The sequence below is a fragment of the Rhodamnia argentea genome, chromosome 5 (assembly GCF_020921035.1).
Source record: "Rhodamnia argentea isolate NSW1041297 chromosome 5, ASM2092103v1, whole genome shotgun sequence".
NCBI classification, from domain to species: Eukaryota; Viridiplantae; Streptophyta; class Magnoliopsida; order Myrtales; family Myrtaceae; genus Rhodamnia; species Rhodamnia argentea.
The window spans coordinates 10375517-10400224 of NC_063154.1; the positions used below are offsets into that span (position 1 = coordinate 10375517).

Genomic DNA, 24708 nt, shown 5'->3' on the forward strand with positions numbered 1-24708 from the left:
AAATATTCATGTACCGTCACATCGTTCTGTCATCGAAAAAGTAGGATGAAGAAAATTAATGACATACCAAAAGCTCGTTTTAAAATGGCAAGTGTTACGCTTATTACTATCTATGAAACCAACCGATCGGTTAGTATACTCAATAAGAGCGCGCATTTCTGCGTTTAGCCAATTTTTGAATCCCTTTTCTTTTGCATCTAGGAAGGAGGACAAGAGAGGGGAAAACGCCTACAAAAGGCTCACTCTCTTTTGCAAATTTGCATTTGCATTGATATGGGATGGTGAGAGAGAGAGAGAGAGAGAGAGGTCAATTCGTGAAGAGAAGACTAGCTTGCAATCGATTTCGGTTTTGACGGTCCGGAGATCGAACCGGACCGGCACGAGCGCACCGCGCCGGGGGCGAGCCACGGCCCGAGCCGAGCCGAGTGCGCGCGCTAAGGAGGCGGTTCGGTTCGGTTCCGAGAAACCTCGCTCATCGCTCCTCCTGCCTTCGATCTCTATCTGCAATATTCTCGTGGTCTGCGTCTCTCTCTCTCTCTCTATTCTCTCATCTCTCTCCTCTGAGTCCGAATTGGATAACGCGGATTCTTCTCTGTTGCTTCATTGCGCCCTCGCTCTCTGCGTTTTCATTCATCCATTCATTCGATTTTTTTTTTTGCCTGCGGAAGACGACGGCGTGCCGCGGCTTCAGCTTCGTGGGTAAACGGTCGGGGGCTCTTCCGCCAAGTTTCTAGGGTTTCGTCTTCCGGAGTCCCGACGAATCGATTTTTGCTGAGAGGTACTCGTGGGAGCTTCAGTTTGTTCCCGAATTTAGGTTTCACTTGCTCGCTGATTTTTAAGCGGGAGCTCAATATCCGTCGGTCGTTTGTGTGTATGTTTTTTTTTTTTTTATTGATTTCCTTATGAAATTTTAGTTCCCATGACTTCTCTTCGTTGAATTTGGGGAAATTGCTGAATCCTTACTTTTTATGCTCGCAATTAACATTTTTGGTAGTATTTCCTCGTCTATATGTAATTATGTATCGTATGAGGGATGCAATGCTCCAATTTGACATTTATTTAATCGAGCCTTTCACAACAAATTCAGCAAGCGGTGAATTGAGGTGGACTTTCGTGTATTGCTGTTTTAAGTAGTATGCAGTGGAAGACTTAATTGAGGCTTTGCTGATTGATGATTAAATGCCGTTTTGTTAGTCTCTTTGCAATATGGTAGGAATAACTTTTGCTTAAAGCATGCAAAGGGTGGTTAGGTTAACCATTTTGGCATATATAATAAAGTATCCATGGTGAAAGGTTCAGTTTTATACTGTTTTTTCAGATGGAGTTGACGAGTTTGTTTCCCCCAATTATCTAGTCATCCACTCTTGTTTCGGTTATTCTTAGAATGTGACTTCTTTCAAAGGTTCATGATATCCATCTACACATTGCGTGGATTGTACAGTTTACAGTGTCATTTATGGTCTAAAGGCATATTCTAGAGTGGTGCATTTACTCCAATGTCCAATTTAGGATTTTGTGAATGGATGCTTTTCTTTTCTTTTTCTTTTTTTCCCCTTAATCAGTCGGGAAAGGCAATATATTACTTTCTTTAAAAATGTGAATGATAGAAGAATTATAGCGATCTCCTGGCACATATACTCAGTATAACAACTTCATTTTGGTCTTCATCTAGCCAAGTGCACTTTCAGTTGCTATCTTGTGAAAGATCGCTTTTCGAAACTTGAATAATGGGGCTACAAAATTGTGCATTTTAAATTGTTTAATTACATTGATCTGCATTTTCATTTTCATTTTCATGCCTTTTGAGGAATGATTGGTTGATTTGTGGGTCATTGGATATAACCTATGATAGCCTCAGTTCTTTGGCTGCATTTTCTTTTTCTGGATGTCTATATATATATATATATATATATATATATATATATTTGTGCTTTTCTAGCATAATGTTTTACTTTGTGGGCATGGTAGTGTTTCCTTCTGTATTGGCATCCTTTTGAAGGATACATGATCTTCGTTATCCTTTGTTTGGCACTGGAGACGGGAAATATTCTAATGTAGATTGTGCAATAGCATCTGTATTGGTGTTGATTGATAGCCAAAGCACGTAGGGTGTTGGCTTGTTGGGTATTTCATTTTTCAAGTTTGTCATGTATGTCTGAGAATTAACCATAGAACTGGGCAAATAGAAATGGAAAAGAGATGTTTCCAATTCATCCAAATCAGAAGTTTTTTCTATCAAAATGGCTCAGTAAATGACAAGAATGGGACCAGGAAGGGGTTCGCTTTCTTTGGGATGAACTCGCAAAGACTCGACCCGAGGACTTCCCTCGTAGAGTGGCGTCTTTTATAAGACTCGACTTTTACTTTCTGCTTTTCGCTTTTTGCTTAATCCAAATCTTGCAATGAAGGCACATCTACTTTTTTTTTGTTACACTTGAGACTTTTGCTGTATAAAAACATTGACACGTGGATTCACATGTATTTTTCATAACTGATTGAAATTTGATTAATATATTAAATGTTGGTAGGAAAGCTTTTTGCTTCCACTGAGGCATAAACAAATAAACGCGCCCAAATTTGACAGATTGAACACTGTTTCTAAGCTTTGCAGTCAATCTTTATCCTTATATATCTCTTCATTATTATTGTGAATCTTTTGTGCAGCATCTGTGTTTGTAATTAGGTTACACTGTAGATTTCTATAAATTGCTACAAATACTAAAATGATGATTATATATAATTGTCTTTGCAATAAGATCATAAACTATTGTTAACTGCTGTCTGGCAATTTAATCTTTTTGTACATGGATTTCAGAGTACGTGTGGATGGAAGATACTCCTTCAATGTTTCAAGAGAGCTTTTTCCCTCTAGCTAGCATGATGTCTTTCGTGGTCTTGTTTTGACATTATCTCTTGTGATGGCTGCTAATCAAAGAAGAAAGCTGTCAAATGGTGCTGCTAATGTTGATAGCACTTTGCGTGGACAATCTAGGGCAAAAAGGAAACGTGTGGAATTAGTAGAAGATGGATTAAACACAAAGTCCCATATATCTCTTCAGTGGGATGTGAACCAAGCGAGGGTTATCGCTAAAAAGGAACAAATTGGCATCAGTTGGAGGGATTTGAAACCGTTTGTTGATTCTCTGCCGCATGGTCACAATATCTTGGCTGATGCCTTTGATATCCCGAGAGAAATATTTGACTTGGAGAACTTGAAGGATGTGCTCTCCCAGGAGGTAGCTTCATATAATGCGGTCATGTGAATTGCCTGCACTTTTGCATGTTCAGATACTTTGGAAACTTATTAAGGCATTTCAATTGGAACTTGCAGGCTTGGAGAAGAAGTCTATCAGAAAGTGAGAGAAACTTTCTGATGCAGTTTCTCCCTAGAGAAGCAGAGGCAAAGGAAGTTGTTAAATCAGTGCTCTCAGGAGATAACTTCCATTTTGGAAATCCTTTATTCAAGTGGTTAGCATTGATTTGAAATATTTTAATTGAAAATTATTTTCTTTGCAAGTACCATTCTGCATTGATGCGCTTTGTGCTTGTGGCATGGTCCAGTGTCCAACATAAAGAGTTGCTCTCTTCCACGTTGGCATGGTGCAATTTCTGACATGTTCCTCTTTCCTGTCTTCAAGAAAAGCATACCCATCTGTAATTGCGATTGCTCTTTACATTGTTTTATAGCCCAACCAGGTATTCTTGATATGTAATAATTTGTTTTAGGTAACTGCGTCAGTTACAGGTTGTCCTCTTTTCTACACCAAACCTTGTGTCTTCTGTCTACATCGTGAATACCTTTTGTGCAATGAAACTTGACTGTCGGGTCTTTTGGGATTTGTAAGAAATTCTCCTAGTTGTTTGATATTTTTCCTTAACAGCTGGAGCAGTCACCTCTTTCATTTTTTAAAAATCCACATATATGGAGGGAGTCCTTTTTCTTTGTGTACGTGCCGAAGGTTCTTTGTTGGATTGACCAAATGGAGACCTTACTAGGTCATCTCTGAGCAGAGCGGATTCTATGAGCACTGTTCATTAACAGAAGAGGAATAGTATAAGGAAAAGAAGTTTCGATTGAATTATGATGAAAAAACGTTGTGAGATTGTAGTTTGTCCTTCCTGTGTGTTAGAAGAAAATTTCTTTCTTAGATTGGATTTTTTTTCTCTTAGACTTCAAATAGGCAATTTTAACTTTTGGGCTTGGCTTAACTGTCTGTATTTTGATAGGGCTTGTTGACTTTTAAATGTCTATATTTTGATAGGGCTTGTTGAAACTTTTGACTTTGTGAAAGAGTGCTATTTGCATATTGTTATCCAACTTAATTTTTTATCCTGTTTATGAAATGATCTTTTTCTCATTGTATTGAGCATCACTTAATCATCCAATAGTACCTTTCATGCCTCCCTGACATTTGGTTATGAAGTAAAGGTTGTTTATTTCTTCCTTTGCTCATTAAAATTTTCCAGTTATTTGGGCTGCCTTACCTGCATCTGTGCTTTTGAGTTCAAGTATCATCACCCCCAATCCATCATAATTAACAAAAAGGAAATTTAAAAATAGTCTGGTAGTTTGACCTTTTCCTTCCTTTAAATTGAAAGTTGGGGATTCTCTGATTCTGAGCTCCTACTGAAACTTGTGACTGCAGGGGTGCTTCACTTCAATCAGGTAATTTGCATCCTGATGCAGTTGTTAGACGTGAACAGCATTTAAAGGCGGAAAAGAAGGAATACTACTCAGAGTTAAAGAAATATCACAATGAGTATGTAAAAAATGGTCAACCCATTTTTGTCTTCAGTATTTTGCTTGTTAGACCACAGTCGCATTGACATCTCAATTGTTTTTCCCCTTGCAGTATTATAGGATGCCTGGTGAAGCTGAAGGAGAGTTGGGAAAGCTGCAAGGACCCAGAAAAGGAATTTGTTCAGAAGATCCCTAGGCTCGTTTCTTTCATATATCTTCTATACGCATATTGACGATGACAACATCTAATTGAGAATATACCTTTTGCTTTCAGCAGGTCCAAAAAGAATGCAGGAAAAAAGTTCTCATCACCTCCAAATGGATCCATATTTCGTGAACTTGAAGAGAGTGTCTCTGCTTCATCTGAATTTTCGTCATGGGACAGAGATGAGAGGTCAAATAACAGTGATAAGCACCTATCCGCTGTTATGAAGGGTGTCGTTTCAAAGAAGAGGTAACTGATCCATGCATAGAGTTTCTGTGATGTTTGCATTTAAGTCTTCCTGAGGGAGATAGGTTGATAGAAGAATCTACTATTTTGTTTGAGTTGACTTTTATGATAATGATAGTGTGATTCCAAACAAAAAGCCTTCCTTGGTGAGTTGTGACTCTCCTGAAAGTTCTGAAGTGCGGTCTCTAAATTCTTTTGGTTCTTTTGTTTGGTCTAATGTACAGTTTTGTAGTTTGTTGTGTTTCTCTTATTCGGCTTTCTCTTTTATTTTTATTTTTATTTTTTTCAGATTGTTTCTGGTTTCTTTCCACTGTTCCAACAATAACCTGTAGCCATCATATATGTGAAATGACGTGATACTTTCGTTTTGTCAGTGATTACTTAAATATCTTCTATGAGGGGTCATGTGCACAGACGTGTGTTTATAATTGATGAATCTCACGAGACCTGTGGTTGCAGGATGGGCGAGAAGGGCAAGGGCATAACCAGTAATTCACTTGCTGTCTCTGATAATGTGCCTAATGCGCAAAAGAAGCCAAAGAAAGTGAAAAAGCTAAGCAAAAGTAGTATAATCTACAATGATGGAGCCAAATACATGTCCTTCATCAAGGTCAGTAATTTCTTACCTTAGGGAGACTGGGTAAAAAGGCCACAACTTGGAAATTGAGTGAATCAGTTTAATTAGGGCACATTTATATCCGGCTCTGAGAATTCTTTTACCTGTTGGTTGATCAGTAGTGTAAAGCATGTGAAGTTTCAAAGCACTTCCATGTCCCCTGTTCCGGCCAGAGTCAGGCATCATGTATTAGTGCTGCCAAGCTCAGGTTTCACTGAGCCAGAAACGTAGGATACTTTCCCTTCTATCATTCGAACTATCTGGCTATGAGCACGGATTCGGTTATCTTGTTTAGCTTCAGTCTTTCTTTATTGTTAGGGGACCTTGAACATATTTTGAACAATATCATGTCGAAATGCTTCGGAGCAATGCTTCTTAATCTTAAATATTAATTAAGCTTCTCCTAGTACGAATGTTAGAATTTTGTGGAAAATTGTTACAAGCTATGTCATAGTTTGTCCTTTTGATGTTCTTTCTTATTTAAGTGATTAGGTGACATGATGAGAATCTGTTATATTTCCCACCTTCAAAATCTTCTTTTCAATCGTCTGTCATTGCATATGATTTGTGCTATGAACCATAAAATTTACTAGAGTTGGCTTGTATTCTATTCATGTTTTTTTGGTCATTTGCACTCTCCAAACAATATGAAGTTCTCTTTTGTCTATGTTTATCTACTTGATCAAGGAGCATGTGAGTCAAGTTTGGCCATCGTCACATGATGAAAAAGAGTCTTCACCTTTTTTGGTCCTTCTAACATTAACTTAGTCATATGGTCGATCCTTCGCACATTAAATCTATTGCTTGTCATTTGATGATTTCGTTTAAAATGTTCAGATCAGTAAGAAGCAGCATGAACTTGCCAAGAGCATGGAGCGATCTGGTGCTGCCATTCACTCCAAGTCACTCAGACCACTTTTAGGCAATCTTGATGAGTTCAATATACAACCATATGAAGTATTTGTAGAAGAGGAGCGGAAGAAGTTGCATGAACACTGGTGAGTTATTTAAGTTATTGATTCAGTTTTTATATTCCTGGTATAGATATATTGAAAATCTGCTTTTGCCTAGGGTGCAATTGGCAAAAGAAGATGTCCCTTCTACATATGCAAGCTGGAGGAACTTGCAAGAGGAGAAACATTGTATGGTTAGGGCATTGGAGCAAGAACTTAACGAAAAGGTAGATTGTTTTGCAGAGGTTCTTACTGTCCTCCTTTTTTACCTGCATTTTTGGCAATCATGTACATAAACATTCACATAGAGCTATTATTTTCTCTGGAATTCACCCCAACATGAACTTCTGCAACTTTGCGCTAAAAATCTTATTATGATGTGTTTTCTTCTGACAGGGTGTTGAGGATGAGGAAGAAACTTCTGAGGGTGTGTCTGTGGACAAAAATGTTGATGGCGAACATAACACTCTCAACATGGAAAATGAGAAAGAGTCTCTTTCTGGTTCCTCTGAGGACCAAAATGATAACACAAAAACAGAATTTGCTTTTGATGGGGAGAATGATGAAGAGCCGGAACTTGACTTTTCCCCTGATAGTAGAAATGATCAAGCCACTGGCCTTGCATCAATTACGCAGGATGACCAAGAGCCTATTTGTGGTCCTGTGCATGATCTAAAAGATGTTGGTTCGGTAGACAATATTTCTACTGTGCATGGAGACAGAAGTCCTGTTCATGTGTCTTCCCACAACACATCTATGAAGGAGATTGCCCCACCCATTGACTGCCATGATTTTAACCATCTGAATCTCGGGTCTGTGGATAAAAGAGCAACTTCAAGATCAGATAATGGTCCTCACAATGGATCATTCTCGGGAACCTTGAGCCGCACTAATATAATGGCTGGTCAGGGACTTCCTCTTTCTTCTGGTGGTGGTAACATCTGGCAACCAGTAAGCATGCTTCACCCTTTCTATAATTGTAATACAGGCCCTCAGGGCACCTCTTCCAGTGAGTTGAAACTCACACATACGCCGGTTAATAATGACCAACGAGGGCACTGGATGGATGTTGAATGCAACTTGCATCAACAGTCAAACGAGGGTTCTCTGAAATCCTACCCAAACCCAGACCAAAATGAGCTTCTCCAATCTATTCTTAAGGGCCAGGACATGATGTCTTACAGTCAAGAGCAGAAACCTACAGAGTTACACTTTGCTCCGTCAAACAGTGTTTTGATTGAAGATTCTCGGTTTCCCAGTCACTTCCATCAGCAGTCAAGTTTATCTATGCCCCTGGAGCAAGTACAAAAGACGGGAAACGATGTTCTTTACATGCAGCAAAATATGTCTGACAGTATTTTCCCTGATGGAGGCAGATATTTATTCCAGAGGCCAGAGCAAGTGCTCCCCGTCAATGTGCAAGATTGGGCTGTGAATCCTGTTCGTATGCCTGACACTCTCCAACCCCCTCTAATTGGTGGAGATTTGTCCAGCCAAAACTGGTTTTCTGGTGAACGTCATGTTCGTGGAGGCTGGACCAGTTCAGGCACAGTATGTGCACCAAGTCAGAGTATTGGAAGTGCAAGCAATCTCGATCAGGGTTTGTACAGTGTCTTGTCACATTGCAATCAACTACGTCCATCAGGCACTTCTTATGATGCCATTGGCTCTGCCGAGCAGTTTATTCCTTCAAGGAATTATGCTCTGGTGGGCGGGCCTATGCCCAGCATGAGTAATGTTTTACCTCCTGCAGCCCATCCTCTCGATTACATGAATAGGCGGGAACCAGCTACTTCCCTCATGCCTACTGACACTGGATGGATAAACTTACCACATCAGAACTCAAGCTTGAACGACTCAATGGGGAAACCGTTCTTGGGTTCATGGAATCAATAGCAACAGAGTCTTGTCCCTTTATATTTCTCACAAAATGTCAGAAGGCGACCCCAAGAAGCCATTAGAAGTAGATGCCTGTAGAGCAAGAGTTTTGACTTGATAGTTTATAGGAGCAACAAGTTGCGAGATCTTGAAGATCCGCAGGTGTTGGATAAAACCATCCAGGATAGGTTTCTGTACATACCCATACAAGAGCCAACCCAGCACAGTGTATATAACTAGCTGCTAGATCTTAGATGAGCATTTGAGAGAAAAATTTTATGGTAGGACAATTTTTCCGGGCATCTCGAACATGGGAAAAGGATAATTGAGCCTTATTTTTGTGATTCTGTTCTGTCTCTGTCTCGGTCTTCTCATCTTTCTCCACAAGAGTTCATCTTTGTAATTTTGGCATCCATTGATTCCTGGAATAATGAATTGCTGATATACGGCCCGATAATTGCTCATCTCACCCCATTCCATAAATGCTTATGAATCTGCTCCTGATTGAGCTGCAAATTGATCCATCGTGGGTCTTCTTTTGGGAAGTGTAACCAAGTGCCTGTACAGATATGGGAATGTTTTGAATGTCTGAGGAACCTGAACCTTTCTGGTTAGTTTCTCGGCCTAGTTGATGATGTAGGCAGTGAGCTGATCGAACCTGTGTTGTTTCATGTTTGTTTCCTTGAATGACGATTTGCTCAGTTTGCTCCCAAGGCCCCAACAGAGGTAACTCTTACTCTTTATCATTTGATTAGTCAGATAAGTTTCCTAGTTTATGGCATTTGTATCTCTCTTCTCTTTCGCTGTATGTATTTCTCAGTTGGTTATGATTGTCTCTGTGCCATTTCTCAAGTACTCGCAAATTAAGATCATGCGACAAGTGATACCCTATATCTGAAAGTCTCTTTTCTAGAGAGCAGGGTTTATAATGGTCGAACAAAATGTTGGGTCATTTTACGATGACTAGGCATGTGTTGGCAATCGAATGACATAAAAGATTTTTCACCTTTCCACATTCATTTTTCCTCACCATGAAGATGACATTCTTTTCCCTCCGAAAGAAAGCTTTGGCTGAATCATTTGCTTTGGTTGATGTTTTGACCTTGGCTTTGGCAAATTCAGATTCCTTTTGGAACGTTTGAAGTTTTTTTTGACTTCCTGAGATAACATTTCTCGGCGTCGCTCTGCTTGGACCCTCTAGGTAGGCGCCACTAAGTGTTATCGCCTTCCGATTAAGTCAAGTTTACCAGGCGTGTCACTGCGCGCATGGGCATGGGACTAGCTGTTCTCATCCGACGACCAGCCACGCCCTTGCCTGTCACCACTGTTTTAACTAAAACGAAGTCTTTATGTTAGAATTCTATAGATGACTTTCTTGTTCCATGATGAACTTTCTTACGTTCTTGATGGATAAAAAATGTGGTACGACCCTGATATAATAAGTTTGTTCGCGAAAGTTAGTTTTATCCTTCCCGTGAAGGCTAGGATTCAGGTTACTGGGGATTTCGCATCCGGGGACAATAGGTATTGATCTCAGCAGCTGACTCACTGTCGAAGTTCTGGCAATTAATTTGTTCCGAAACGACTGTGGACAAGGGCCGAAAATGACTGGGACGACAAACGGGGCGTGAAAACCTGCATGCCTTTCAGGTTAGTGACGGGGTGAACAAAGCAACCTATCCCTGGAGACGAGCCTGGTTGACTTATGTCTCGCTGTCTAGTGGCCGCGAAAGCCTTGAGGATGGATGAGGAATGCGATGGAGTGGTGGCGAAGTTCAAAGCGAGCTTGCGCAACCACGAGGGTGAGGGATCCTCATGGGAGGTTAGAACTTCGGCCGGGGTGGTTCGAAGGCCTTTTCGCCGGGCAAGAGGCCCAGCCGAGGCGGGCGGTTGACTGAGACTCTTCGAGGGAATGCGAGTGAAAAGCATCATAAGACTCGCGATGCATGTAGTTCCCTCAGAGACGTTGCCTTTCATATGGATGTTATTGGTCGGATTCTTCTCCTTTCCTTGTCCTCCTCTTTTCTTGTCGTCCTCACGCGCTTGAGGGATGCCAGGATGCCCCCTTCATTGTTAATCCAATTCTAGTTTACGTTGTCTGTATCTAAAAGGTAGTCATATACATGTCTCTGTGATAAGAAAAGAAAACGAAATGAGGGTCGCCGGGCCTTGTCAATGGCCGGCGAGGGCGGCCATCGTTCCAATCTAGCCAGGGCGATCCTCACCCCGGCAAGGGCGGCCCTCACTAGCTCGGGCTCAGCTATCCCTTGCTTGAGGTTGGTGACCTCCGTCGGCCATCAAGAAGGTTTGAAGAGGGAATAAAATAAAATGAAAAATAAAAAAAGCATAGAAGAAAAAAATATATCTTTTTTAGAAAAATTAAAATATTATTAAAAATTATCAACGTCGGCGTTGGCCGTGCCACATAGGAGGGTAAGCGTTCACGTTAGCGATTTTCTGTCAAAATTGACCCGATGATCTTAATTGGCAAAACATGAAAATGTTGAGAACTCAATTAACATGGAAAAAAAAAAAAATACATGAGCTCAAGACAAAACCAATATCAGTTTTTTTTTTTGGCAAAAAAATTAATAAAATTAGAAAGTTTAGGACTGAATTGGCAAAAATGTAATATTTTAAGACTTTTTGGACAATTTTCCCTTCACTGCCTTTACCTTATATTTTTTGTGGCCTTTTCATTTAGTTTTCTGCCACAAAACTATTCCATCTTGTGTTCACTTATTCAAAAGAAAATGATAAAAAAAAAAAAAAAAAAGAGCAATGCGCACGTTTCTGTCATTTTTTTTTTTTTTTTGGGTCAGAAAGAAATTTTCATATCACATAAAGGAGAAATACATGAGTTCGAGACAAAATTATTCCCAAAGAATTACACTATACGTGCACGTTTCCGTCTATTTGAAATTAACGGACTTTCGACCCAAACAAAAAAGGAAAAAAAGAAGTAATTAACGGACTTGATGCAATGAGTGAAATGCAAAGCCAAGTTTTTGAAATCAAATCCATGAATTGAAAGTTCCGGAACGGAAATTCACCAAGTCGCCGTATTAGGAAATTGAAATACTAAATAAATAAAATAAATAAGCAAACGAATCGGATCTTAAACAAAATCAGACGGTCCGGTCCGGTCCAACGATTGGACCGGACCGGACATTACCTCGCCCCCAAAACACACAGTCAACTCAAATGGCGCTCCCGCCGAATGGCGCGGGTTGCACAGAGAGAGAGAGAGAGAGAGAGAGAGAGAGAGAGAGAGAGAGAGGGAGGGAGAGGGAGCGAAGCATGCAGCGATGAATGGGGAAGACCCCTTGTCTCAGCGATGAATGCGGAAGCCTCTCTCTCTCTCTGTCTCTGTCTCTCTCTCTAGGTTTTGTTTTCATCTCCTTGCTGAAAGAGCTCCGGTTGTATTTCCCATCACCGACGAGACGCAGACGAAGAATGGGGAAGAAGAAGAAGAGAGAGATCATGCGCTTGGAGCGCGAGTCCGTCATTCCCATCCTTAAGCACCGGCTCGTCGCCACCTTGGCTAATCTCATCAGTAATCTCCGTCTCTTTGTCTCTCTGTCTCTCTCGCTCTCACTCTGACAGTCACTCGGTCACTCACCCTAGCGTCTCGATCACGTCGGCCTCCTCTGTGATCTGCATTTCGCGAAGTTTCGTGTTTTTTCTGTTGTAATCTTCTGAGTCGAGTTTGATTTCCTCGTGTTAGCTAAGCGACGTTGTATTTTGAATGCTAGGTAAAATTGTCCAAAATTCTTCTGTCATCCTTAATTTGCTGGAATTATGGATAGGGTACAGTGTTGCAGAAACGTCTTTGATCGCAACTTTCGACTGAAAGGTGAAGCTTTTTGCGTGTCCTGCAGAGCAAAAAGCCGATCGGCCCAAGTTTGTAAAGCTCTGTTGTCGTGTGGAGTATGCCATTCACGCTTGGTACAATCTTCAATTCGAGGAGATGATGGTAGTTCCTTTTCAATTGAAGTACCAAATATGTATAAGAATTAACTTTTTCACCACCTTTTCCCTTCATCCTTTCATGACCTTTCCCTTCAGGTTTAGTAGTTCCCTTACAATTTTAATCCAACGGCATTGGATCGTTTTGCAGTGTTTGCACTCTTTGTTTGATCCGGTTCACGGGGCTGCGAAATTGGGGCAGCAGAATCTGACTCCGGAAGATATAGATTATTCCGAAGAGAAATTTTTGACCGACTTGCTGCAGGTATATCAACTAATGTGCTAACTGAATTGCAATTGAGAAGAGATAATGTGAAGCAGAAAATGAAATCTGATTAGCTGATCAAAAATCTAAAAAATGACTGAGAATTATGAACAAACTGTTTGGCAAGACTTTATATGCATCCTTCGAGCAGTCGAAATTGGTATCATTTTCCTATTTTAATGGGATGATGCTTGAAGGAGCCATCCGATCTTTTGTTTCCTGAGCTTTTGAAATAGTAACCTAGAATGTGGTCTAGCAAACGTCTTATGACAATCGGGAATTCTAGATATGTTGTTTTCACCTCATCCCTTCTCTCCGACTTTTCAACAAGTGGAGTTGTGTGTGATGTGATCATGAAAATAGTTTTATGCAGAGCTATGATTCAATTGCTAATCCCAATGTCTCTGTGTATACAATTCCAGCTACTCTCCTTTCTGACAGAGTTCTGGAGAGCTTTAATAGATAGTTCATGCCTGATTTAGCTTCAACTATTTCTTTCTGATTGATAGACAATTTGTCCTCTCGTGAGCAAATATGTGTATTTCTGAGTGATTTAAGTTCCGTTCAGTTGGGATGCCTCCAAATTCACATCGAGTCACTGATTTTCACGCTATGCTTGTGCCTTTTGCAATGTGATCAGACGTACCATAGAATGCATAGTGTAATCTGATTATCCTGTTTGACTTGATCAACTTCCATGCGACAAGACCAAGCACTAAACTATATTTCACTCTTATTTCTTCAATTTTCTGTTTCCTATTTGCTTTTTCTCCTACTTCTGGGTTTTGGTTGGGGAGAGTCTGTCCCTTCTTCAGGGGCTTAAGTAGAATTGGTTTGAGTCAGAAGGCACCTCATAGTTGTTGTAATAGCTTATCTATGCAGGTCGTGGAGAAGAGCAACTTCAAGATACTTACTGATTACGAGATCAATGTTGCTCTGTCCGCACAATATCGCCTCAATCTTCCAATCAAAGTTGATGAATCGAAGGTCTGTATTTATCTGGAAGAATTCTATAGGAAAATTGCACTGAAGAAAACATGCTTACAACCAAAATCACCCAAAATTTGTATCGAATGTCTGTACATAACATAGAGAAGCATGAAATTCATAGCTTTGCATTCTTTTATCGCGTTCTGATCATCTTATAATGGTTTTTCTCATTTTAGCTCGACAAAAAGCTTCTGAGAAGGTACTTCTCTAAGTATCCTCATGACGACCTTCCACTCTTTGCGGATAAGGTATTGCAGCATTGATCCAGCTGAAAGAATTGCAAGCTAAATGAACTCTTCCAGTGTGATCCAGAATTGCACTCTTTGCTTTTTGCCGAGAAACTGTTTCTTTGGTGATTTTACATGGAAATTATCAGATGCAAGAAGTGGAGAAGTTGCAGTAAACAAAAACCTTCCCCACCCCCCAACCAATATTTATGTACAATGTGGAGTTCCAAGGATAAACATTTTTGCACAATGGAAGTCTTATAAGACTAGTGACCTTTTAAAGAAGATTGTTTGCGCTATTATTGAGCTATGATACTCTCTCTCTCTCTCTCTCTCTCTCTCTCTCTCTCTAAGGGCTACTAATAGTCCATCAGTTGCATATGTTTTGTTACTATTCATATATTGGAAGAGTTCCATATGTGGAGATGTTAAATTAAGCAGTATTGAAGGGAAAAATTAAAACTTTCAGTACTCAGACAAAAGTTGAGAATGTGGTTAGAAAAATTACAGTGTTTGCAAACTCCATATGTGATATTTATTTTATGCTGATACCTGGTTAATTCAGTTTAGATCCTTTCCACTTCTTTCAAATAGGTACAAGACTCTAGTTTCTTTCCAAGAGGAAATCTACTGTCTCTGTTTTTTCAATTAAATCTGAAAGTTGCAAAATATATAACTGTCCCTTCCAAAGAATCCAGTAATTATCCCGGAGAGCTAAAGGATTTAACTAAACCTTCCATTGGCTGACTTGGGATTTAAGTCGACCTTCCATTGGCTGACTTGTTTTAATGGTGGTTGCAGTTTGATATCTCAATTGTTCTTTTAGATGCCTGATAAATTTAGGCATCTCTCTCTTGCACGCACCCACTTACCGTTTTGTTTAGGCAGACTTATGCACCACTCATGTGCATCCTCCTACTCATTTACAGTACATCATTTTCCGACGTGGAATTGGAATTGATCGTAGGACTGATTACTTTTTCAAAACGAAGTTAAACACCATCCTTGCACGCTGGTGGAGACGTTTTCTGAAGTACACTGGGTATGTCTTCACATTATTAGGGGCCAAATGGGTCAATTAAATTCTCAGTTCACAGTTCAGAAAGGCATATTATGTGCAATTGGCTTAGTTGCCTCTGGCATTTTGTTGGCAACTCTTATAGTGCCCTTTTCTTGCAGAATCAAAAGATTTTTTTTCAGAAAGTCAAGTGCTCAATCTAAGATTGACCCAGGAGGACGTGTTCAAATCAACTCCGAAGCAGAGCCTGACAGCCTCTCCGTTGAGCGCATCCGTATTGAAAACATGAAACTCAGGTTTACCTGGCACCTTTGCAATTTGCATTGATGATCTGTGCTTTCTAATTTGTCTTTTCTTGTGTTGACGCAGAATTTATGAGATAGCATAAGAGTGGCAGAAGTAATAAGATAGGATAAGAGTTTTTTTTTTTTTTTTTTTATATAACCGAGGTGTCTGGGCTGGCTTGCGCGCACCTCGACTATTCCTCGGGGGAGACTAGCATAGCAACCCACCGCCATGACCCCCTACTTAAATCATAGGTGCTCGGTTAGGGAATCGAACTTGGGACCAGTGCGCCTAACCATACAATCCCAAGTGCGCCTTAACCAACTGAGCCACTCATGGGTGGCTAAGATAGGATAAGAGTTGACGTTCATATAATCCAAGAGTCATGTTCTCTCTGTTGAAGAGGAGGATTAAAGACCACGAACACGCGCACATGCACCCATTTGTTTGCCTTGATTGGTGGTGTTCACTTATCTGTCCTACACACATGATGATTTGACCCATTTGATTAAGTTTATTCCCCTATTAAAAGGAAGAAAGTTTCCATTAGAAGATTAGGGCAATTTTATTGGTTGTATTGAATTTGTCTACATTTGGTGTCAATTGTAACAAAAGAATCAGAGAAATTCTGACTTCCTTTGTCTTTGACATTGTTGCTTACTGGAAAAATTGTGAATATTCAATAACTCTGTGCCATTGCAGTAATTGAATGTCTTCTCTCCTTTGCATTTGTATCTAGTTTGCAGGTTCCAATTCTTGTTTTGACAAGTTTAGTTCACTTTAAGAAGCTGTTAATGCATAAATGAACCACACTAAGCATGCATTAACTTTAAATAATGTGACATTGATTACCGGACTCACAGTTTGCTGACTTCCTTGTTTGGATAAAGCACGAGGTAGGTCACTGATAGTTCCAGTAACATTAGTAGTTGATTGGTTGGCGGTTTTATTTTGTTTGATAGTAGAATCTATCAAGTGCTTGGAGCTACTTTCTTAACTCCTTGGAGGGCCTATTTATATATGGTTTGATGGAGGCTTAGACGGAGGAGATAAATAATTTGTCCTTGCTGTTTTCCTTCTTGCCTTTGCATGCACAATGCCCCAACCTTTTGTAACAGATTATTCTTGATTTGCATACCACCAGTATTTCTAATCTGCTCAGCAAGAACACTATCCAAGAACCTACCTTTGAGAGGATAATTGTTCTTTACAGGTATAAATAATGTTTCTGAACTTCTTTACTGGTGTTGTTGTAGACATCACAGCGTGATGTGAAAGAATATTTTCTCGTATATTGAAGGAGAGACTGTTCTTTGCTAGACTGAGGCATTTCGAAGTTTCGTAGTTGTCTACATACATAAAACAAGAATGTGAATTTACAGGCTAGCAAGCGACGAAGTAGACGAGGATAGGGGAATATATGTGAAGCATTTCAAGAACATTCCAATGGCAGATATGGAGATTGTACTTGTGAGTTGTACTCTCCCTCTCTCATGCATGCGAGCTAGAACTACTATTTTGATCAAGGTGCCTCTTTATTGCTTCAACATCATTCTGAAAGCTGTGTCTGAAGATTTTTGTTTAATAGCCAGAAAAGCAAATTCCAAGCTTAACACCAGTGGACTGGGTCAAATTTGTTGTTTCTGCTGTGATTGGTCTGGTGAGTTGTAGCAAATTCATGCACTAGTTGACATTATTTTCTATTATACATCCACCCACTCCATCTCTCTCTCTCTCTCTCTCTCTCTCTCTCCAGGTTACTGTCGTGACTTCCCTTCAAATGCCAAAAGCTGACATTCGGATCATTTCCGGTATCCTATCCGCTCTTGTGGGATATTGCGTAAAAACATACTTCACGTAAGTTCCATTTTGCAAACGTAACTTGTCTCCAACATGTCCTAAGAAAAACTTGTTATGTGGTTCCTTTTCCTTTCAGAAGTTCTGATAGAGCCAGTGGTTCACTGCACACATGAGAAAACTTCTGGTTTACAACTGCCTCTCCTTATAGCAATGATTTCTGCATGTAGATAGTTGGTTCTCTTTTCAAATAAGATGATGATAAACCATCAGGATTCTATTGTCTTGTATCAATTGCTTGTGGCACTCGTTACACATTTCTTCTTTGTTCGCTTTCTATCTCGACTTCTATAACTGCACTATAATAGTATATTCTGGACTGCATGCAGGTTTCAGAAAAATGTGGTTGCATATCAGAACTTAATTGCCCGTTCTGTTTATGACAAACAACTTGATAGTGGAAGAGGCACCCTTCTGCACTTGTGTGACGACATGATCCAACAGGAAGTAAGCAATAAGACTGTCTGTTCAATGCTTGTCTAACACTAAGTAATAATAAACTCCTTCAACATATCTTCAATTTTTTATATCCCTATCCTATTTTGTACTGTGTTGAAGTATTATCCACCATTCTATGTGACCCGAGAGGAAAAATAATTTCTAACTTTAGCTGACGTGGCACACCGGAAAAGTTACTGTAGCACTCAAGTGAACGATTTTGCTCCGACGTAGTACTCAAGTGAACGATTTTTAAAAGTTATGGCACTTAAGTGAACGTTTTGAAAGTTATGGCACTCAAGTGAACGCCGTACAAAAGTTATGGCACTTCTAGTGTACTTTTCCCGTCTATGAGTAATTGTAGCGTGCATTGCTTCATTTTTGCAAATACGAGATTAATATGTCTATGACATGTAGCTTCTGACAGACCATGGTCAGCACTTTGACTATTATCTCCCTGGAGGAAATACTATGTCCTTAATGATTTTTCCATAATCAACATGATATTCTTGCGTGTAACTTTTGCTGAAGATGTCCTTGCAGGTAAAAGAGGTGATTGTTTCATTTTTCATATTGATGCAAAAAGGAACAGCTACAAGACAGGTAGTGCACATGGCATTTTTGACAATCGATAGTTCACCATATGAGGCGAGGGAATTGTAATACTTAAAGCTTTGACACTCATTTTGTGTTGTAGGATATTGATCTGCACTGTGAGGAACTTATAAAAAAAGAGTTCGATGTGAATTGCAACTTCGATGTGGATGACGCTGTTACGAAATTAGAAAAGTTAGGCCTCGTGGTTCGGGTAATCTCTCCCCTCAATTTTCTGGTTTTTAATTTAGGTACTGTAATTGTATCTGGGCTATAATCCTCGGCTCTTATTTTCATCATCGTTAGTAGTGCACATCTCTTTCCCTCATGCCTACTTTTCCTAAGAGACAACCCCAATCAGCCATTGCAGATATAGTTGAGCTTAAAAGATGCAATTTTTCTACCTGATTGGCTGGAAAGAATCATCTTAGCGTGTGGATTTCTCTATCTGATTTTTAATAAGGGGCACCGATCTATATAGCTCAATGCATATGCATCTACCATGTAATAGTGGATCAGTTTGAATTCTTTTAATGTGTGGGAGAGGCAAATGTCTCTGTACGATTTATGCTCTCGGGCTTCCTACTGTCTGATAAGAGACTAACCCGCTCAGGACGCAGAGGGAAATTATTCCTGTGTAGAGTTGAAACATGCTAACAAGCTCATTGGCGCCACTGCGGAGGAGATTGTTATGAAGGCAAGAGAAGGTGCTGACATCTCTTGATATGTTCTCAGAATGTACAAATATCGCCGTCTTTCTGTTAATTTTTGTTTCTTTTTGGCCGATTATACACATCTTTAGAAATAGCTGCAGACCTAGGAAGTTTGTTGGCACCTTTGCTTGTATCATGTGCTTAGCAAAGCACCACTAGAAACTAGTGTTTAGAATGTAACGGCAACTGAACTAATGTTTAGAATCTAACGAATGTGGTTTCCGGATTCATTTAATCAAATTCTACTTCTAAGTCTTAAAAGAGTCTTTGCAGTTTGCTCGAAAGGTTTCCAACTTCAGTTGCGCCCAAGTTCTGTGAGATTGTAGCTGAACATTCTGCACCTGAATAGTTCAATCATAGTTTACTGAATTCCGAAAATCTGCTACTATTCTGTCTCGAACCACCCTGGCCACGAGCAGATAAAAAAGAAAGTTGGGTAACGATACTACGACAATACGCAGTATAAACTACAGATGCCAGAGACCACGTTGGCATTAAGAGTCCATTGCGCGACTCACAGAAAAGAAGGCAATTCCCAGCATTTCCTCAAGCTAGTACTCTGCTCTTGAGGAGTTTGCATTTTGCTCATGGTGAATGACAAGTCTTCCCGTAAGTCAAATTCTCAGGAATCCAAAAGAGAATGGAATGTTGGTCTTTCTTGTCGAGCAATGAAGCATATTGCAAGTGCCAAATCCCCCATTACCTCCAGAAAAAATCTATCATTATGGTTGAAGGGAAACAACATTGTTGATTCAATCAAATTAGTTGAGAATAATAACTTTGCTCTGATATAATTATATCCACAAACAGATTGAATACAAGAACAGTTTTTTGTTTTTTTTTCCTTTCATGCTTCCACATAGGGGAAAAAAAAGAATCAAGAGATTAATGCAGCTGTTCTTTATACACTTGACAGCCAGCTGATCACTTGTTCTTTAAGGCTTTTTGGAAAGAAGGAATATATGTAAAAATGAAGTGAAAGAAAAAAAGAAGTACTGCACAAAATTCACACTCAAATATGGAGGTAATTATTTTCAGTTTCTTTTCCTTTTTCCCTTTTATCTTGTTCTGAACAGCTGACTTCCCAGGATCACAGTGGGCACTCCTTCCCCCATAACTGTTGTCAAGCTCCTTTCCTTCTCAAGTATCCTGTCCAGCTCCATCATCACATAGCTCATTGCCGGTCGCCGTTCGCTTGAAACATCCACGCATCGGACTATTAGCTGTATGAACTCTTCCATCCCTTCAATGGTGAAGCTGCTTGCCAGTTTTGGGTCGATGATGCTGGAGAACATGCTATAATCTTGATTGTTTTGCAACTTTATAAAGGAGAAAAGGAAAGAAAATCAACCTTAACATCAGCATGATCGGAACACTTAAAAAGACTTGCACTTAGCCCCATTCACACATGCAGTCGTAAGAGTGATTTGCCAATTTCTCACAAACAATTCTCTATAGGTCTCATAGCTAAAAGGAAAAGGAAGATTATTATACACTTAATTCTTGGGATGTAGTTGTGTTGTGAAAACATGTATAGAGGAGCCAGTTTATCGACACAGGCCAGCATGTGAAAATTCAGTGGCTGAGCATAGTACTTAATCAGCATTTCGTGCATGTTATTACTCATCACATACCCATTCAACCAAGCTCTGACTAGACTCTGGAGATGGTGTCTCGGTGGCTTCTCGGCCACTCAATAATTCCAAAAGAAATACGCCAAAACTGTATACGTCGCTCTTGTCAGAAAATCTTCTGAACTCTTTCACCCTGCACAAATATGGAGACAATATGTTAGAACTGGATCACATTCACACTATCCCGATCCGGGAGAAGGTTCTAAAAAGGGTCATACTCTGGGGAAAGAAATATATCATCTGCTGTCACGTCAGAAGATGGCCCTGCAATATCGGCTCTTCCGAGGAAGTTGCGTAATCCGGCATCTGCAACCTTAGGAATGAAGTTCTCATCCACCAGCACGTTGGCAGTCTTGAAATCCTTGTGTATTAATCGAGGTGTTAAAGAATGAAGATGGGCCAAACCTGGAGGGAAGCAGGATAGGTCAGGCCTGCCCATGATGGGAGTAAGTACTGTCACCAAACCATTCGGTACCAGAGGATTGATGATTTGGCATATTCGTTCTTAGAGAAGCTTACTGAGAATTGCACGAGGTACATTATATGGGAACACTCTTCTAAGAAAAAGATAAAAACTAATACCAGGAAAGCCATAAATGCTCACTGATTTTGCAGATGATCACCTTTAGCTGCCCCTAGAGCTATTAGAAGTCTATGCTTGAATTCCAGCTTCTCGCGTGAAAGCTGAGCAGCACCTACAAAGGAAAGCAATAGATCTTCAATATATGCAACGATCTTAATAACTGCATGCTGACTTATTTGATTGATGATAAAATGTAGGATAGTTAGGTCTGAGCAGTAAGAAAAATTTGGGTGAACGAGTACATGAAAAGAGTGGTGAAAAGTATGTTCTATCTTCAACTAGAAAATACTGTAACTTGTGCAAGTCATAGTTGTATGTTATTGGAAAGAGCAATACCATACAAGTGAGTGGAAACACTCCCATTTGGTATGTACTCATGCACAAGAAGCTGTGTATGGTGGTCCTGGCAGTAGCCCAACAGAGACACCAGATTGTGATTTTGAATAGACGAGAGGAAGCGAACCTAATAGCGTCGGAAAACAGAGAAAAACAATACGATATCAGATAAAATTCCACCTGAAGAGTTACCCCTGTTGCACAAAGAAGATCAACGAGCAACTGAAGGGAAAGGAAGAAATCTCATGCCATTCCTTGAATTCAGATTCTTCAAGCTACTGATCAGCCAATAAGACATCACAAGATCACCATAGGAAAAGCACAGGACAGGTCAACTAGATACGTCTAATGGAGATGACAATTCCTCCATTGAAGCTGTTTATATCTACTATAAAGCAAGTTGTTTGAAACTCATGGATTCTTTTTCAGGGGTTAAAAGAGGAAGGAAATCTAGTCAGGTTATCCACACTGATAACACACAAACTTTCGAAGCATGTGACAAAAATTAATTGATTTCCAATTTTTAGTTACAATGGGGAAAGTCATTAAGATGGGATATTGACGTCCAGAGAAATTTCCCAAAAATGTATGGTAGGAGAAACACTGAAAGCATGGCACAACGTATTTATCGTGTATGATATATGGAACCAGCATAGGTCGAAGAGGAGAAATGTACAACCTCGTCAACAAATTCCTGAGTAGGGCTTGCGGAGCGCTTTTTGATGGCTACAAGCATCCCATCATGAAGTAATCCCTTGTAAACCTCTCCGAATTTTCCTACCCCAATCAGATTCTTGTCATCAAAATTCTTTGTGGCCATAGACAATTCTTCCATCTCAAACCGCCTGGCTTCTCTCAAAGACATCTCAAATCCCACATGTCTTCCCGCTGCAGATTACAAGAGTGAACACATCAACTGATTGTTTTAGACTCATTTAGTATTCTCAGCGAGGAAGAAAAGGGAAATACGGTATAAGCGTTACATCGAACAGATGGATCGGAGGAACCGGTTTCTGACGTTCTTGACACGCTCCTTCTACATAGACAGAACCATATGATCAATATAACTATCCCCACCAATGCCACGGCTCCTACAGCACCTCCTAATATTGCTGCAAGAGGCCTTGACATTTGGTATGGGAACCACTTCAGCTACACAATATAGGATTATTCGCTTGCAAGGACGGGCACATCCAACCTGCAGAGAAAAGGACGCCGCAATGAGATCAGTAGGAAGCTAGAAAACAGAGTAAATACACAGAAGTAAACCAAGATAAAATGGATATGCGAGCTATCTAGGGCCACAATGACGAAAATAAGGAAGCCAATCAACCATCCTACTGGTCCAGAGACGAATTCTTAATTATCAATGACGTCAAATTCCTTAAAGAGTGATTCTATTAGAGGACACGGCAGATAAAAGAGGCATTAGAGCTGTCACACCTTTAACTAGAATGAGAGGAAAGCTGGATGGTGTTTATCCTCAAACAAAACAGCTCTTAAATTTTATTAATATGACTCGTGCTAATGCTAACTCCATTGAAGTTTGAGGACTTTTGTGTCTATTACAACATTGCACTGCGACAGCTACCTCCCAGAAGCAGAATAGAGCAACACAACAAGATATTTTGTTTCGTTCAAGATGCACTTCCGATTCCATATATGCACATAAATTACACTACAATCTGAAAGTGCCGTATTTGAAATTGCAAATCCAATCACCACAAACAAACCTGTGTTCCAAGAGAAATGCAGACAAGTGACCAGCCAAATCAGCCTCATTGGTTCACTGGCAGATTGAATCATCCACCACAATCAACTCAAATCTCACCCTCATTCCAGCATTGACCCTGGTTGAGATCACATTCTCCGTCTCTCTCTAAAACCTCAGTACGAAATCACGGTGAACAAATCCAGTCAATTAAAAAACAATTGGGTCTCACAGCTCAAAATTACCCAGAAGCACTCAAACATGATCGGAGTTCTTGAAGTTGCAAAAGTGGGTACTTAATCAAGAATCCTAGGCTGGGCTTGTTTAACTAAATGAATTTCGAACACCCGCCATCAAGAAAAAGAAGAAGAAAGCATCTCTCTCTCCGGTGTACTTTTGAATAAATAAATCTGTGTATCATCGTTGGATATAGACAACGCCGACAGAAAGTGACCTCGCGCCGACAACGCTTTCAGGGTTTTTTTATCATCACTCTTTCAATCACTCACAGCAACACAACAACATCAATGAATGAACTAATGAATGAAAGAATCGATGATGAATGAACAAATTCCACTCCTCTTTTTTTCACCCGTTGACATATCCCCCCTTTAACCCAAGAGCAGAAAGAAACACCAGAGAAAGAGAGAAAAAAAATCTCAGCTTGAACAAACAAAGGAAGGAAACTTCAAGAATTGGAACCCAATATACAAACTGGAAGTGGGTATACAAAAGAAAAATGATGGGGGCGAGGCTAAAGCTTAAAAATCGAGTCTTCTGCTTCTTTTTGCCCTTTTCTCTTTCAGGGTGTTTCTTTAAAAGGACAAAAAAAAAAAGAGGAACTGTGGGTTGTAAAGCAGTATAACAGCGGTTGTCTGCTTCTGCAAGTTGAGAGTTTGTGCGTTGGTTTATTTGCTGAGAGAGTTCTGTACAGGGCATCTTTGGCGGTTCAACAGATCCATTCTGGCAACAACAACAAAGCAGAACAGCTTTGCCCCCCCTAAAAAAACAGAGTCAAGAGTCCAGCTTCGATGTAAATTTGCAGGAAGTATATACTTCTAGCACCAGTAAAATCAATTCAACCAAAAAGTTAAACAAAAAAAGAGGTTCAAACATGAGAGAGAGAAGAGAGAGAGAGAGATTCAAAGCTGTGGGGTTGCTATCCCCACCAGCCAGCTATGTTGACATTGCTCCTACTCGAGAGATAATTTATATTCAATCAGAAATTCAAAGACTATTATTACTGCATTTTTATATATTTGGGGAAGGGAATACCCCCAAGGCAAAGAAGGCCACAACGGCTACCTTACACTTCACCTGTGCACTATTTTAAAGGCAGGATCACATGAACACTTTGGATGCTTGTCCCTCTTGGCATGCACCAATGATGACGTTTTCAATGATGCAAGAAGCTGGCCGATGGCGCCCCCCTCTTTCTTCCTTTTTCGA

The 24708-nt window shown here is 40.0% G+C and overlaps 3 protein-coding genes across 7 annotated transcripts; 2 read left to right on the plus strand and 1 right to left on the minus strand.

The window, feature by feature from the left end:
• The first annotated feature begins 293 nt into the window (after window positions 1–293).
• On the plus strand, window positions 294–9103 carry LOC115747506. Of its 2 annotated transcripts, none has more exons than XM_030683690.2 (10): window positions 294–778; window positions 2816–3236; window positions 3332–3468; window positions 4647–4760; window positions 4854–4937; window positions 5016–5195; window positions 5652–5802; window positions 6646–6806; window positions 6880–7006; window positions 7158–9103. In XM_030683690.2, the coding sequence occupies exons 2-10, from the start codon at window positions 2919–2921 to the stop codon at window positions 8655–8657; spliced, it is 2772 nt and encodes a 923-aa protein (XP_030539550.2). In that variant the 5' UTR covers window positions 294–778; window positions 2816–2918; the 3' UTR covers window positions 8658–9103. The 2 variants fall into 2 exon arrangements, with proteins under 2 accessions (XP_030539550.2, XP_030539551.2); XM_030683691.2 differs by having other exon boundaries at window positions 5019–5195.
• Window positions 9104–11931: 2828 nt separating this feature from the next.
• Window positions 11932–19223, plus strand: LOC115747508. Of its 3 annotated transcripts, XM_048278427.1 has the most exons (15): window positions 11933–12195; window positions 12521–12615; window positions 12760–12873; window positions 13756–13860; window positions 14040–14111; window positions 15020–15132; window positions 15270–15404; window positions 16538–16606; window positions 16776–16863; window positions 16982–17053; window positions 17150–17250; window positions 17580–17697; window positions 18232–18291; window positions 18386–18496; window positions 18896–19223. In XM_048278427.1, the coding sequence occupies exons 1-15, from the start codon at window positions 11952–11954 to the stop codon at window positions 19004–19006; spliced, it is 1608 nt and encodes a 535-aa protein (XP_048134384.1). In that variant the 5' UTR covers window positions 11933–11951; the 3' UTR covers window positions 19007–19223. The 3 variants fall into 3 exon arrangements, with proteins under 3 accessions (XP_048134385.1, XP_048134384.1, XP_048134386.1); XM_048278428.1 differs by lacking the exon at window positions 16538–16606 and having other exon boundaries at window positions 11932–12195; XM_048278429.1 differs by lacking the exons at window positions 11933–12195; window positions 12521–12615 and having other exon boundaries at window positions 13743–13860.
• A 519-nt stretch (window positions 19224–19742) lies between these two features.
• LOC115747509 (serine/threonine-protein kinase CDG1) lies at window positions 19743–24415 on the minus strand. Of its 2 annotated transcripts, none has more exons than XM_030683694.2 (8): window positions 23282–24410; window positions 22532–22746; window positions 22228–22436; window positions 21549–21675; window positions 21253–21324; window positions 20848–21034; window positions 20630–20762; window positions 19743–20314 (listed from the first exon to the last, which is right to left on the minus strand). In XM_030683694.2, exons 2-8 carry the CDS (start codon window positions 22677–22679, stop codon window positions 20054–20056), a joined length of 1137 nt encoding a protein of 378 aa, XP_030539554.1. In that variant the 5' UTR covers window positions 22680–22746; window positions 23282–24410; the 3' UTR covers window positions 19743–20053. The 2 variants fall into 2 exon arrangements, with proteins under 2 accessions (XP_030539554.1, XP_030539557.1); XM_030683697.2 differs by having other exon boundaries at window positions 20043–20279; window positions 23282–24415.
• Window positions 24416–24708: the final 293 nt, after the last annotated feature.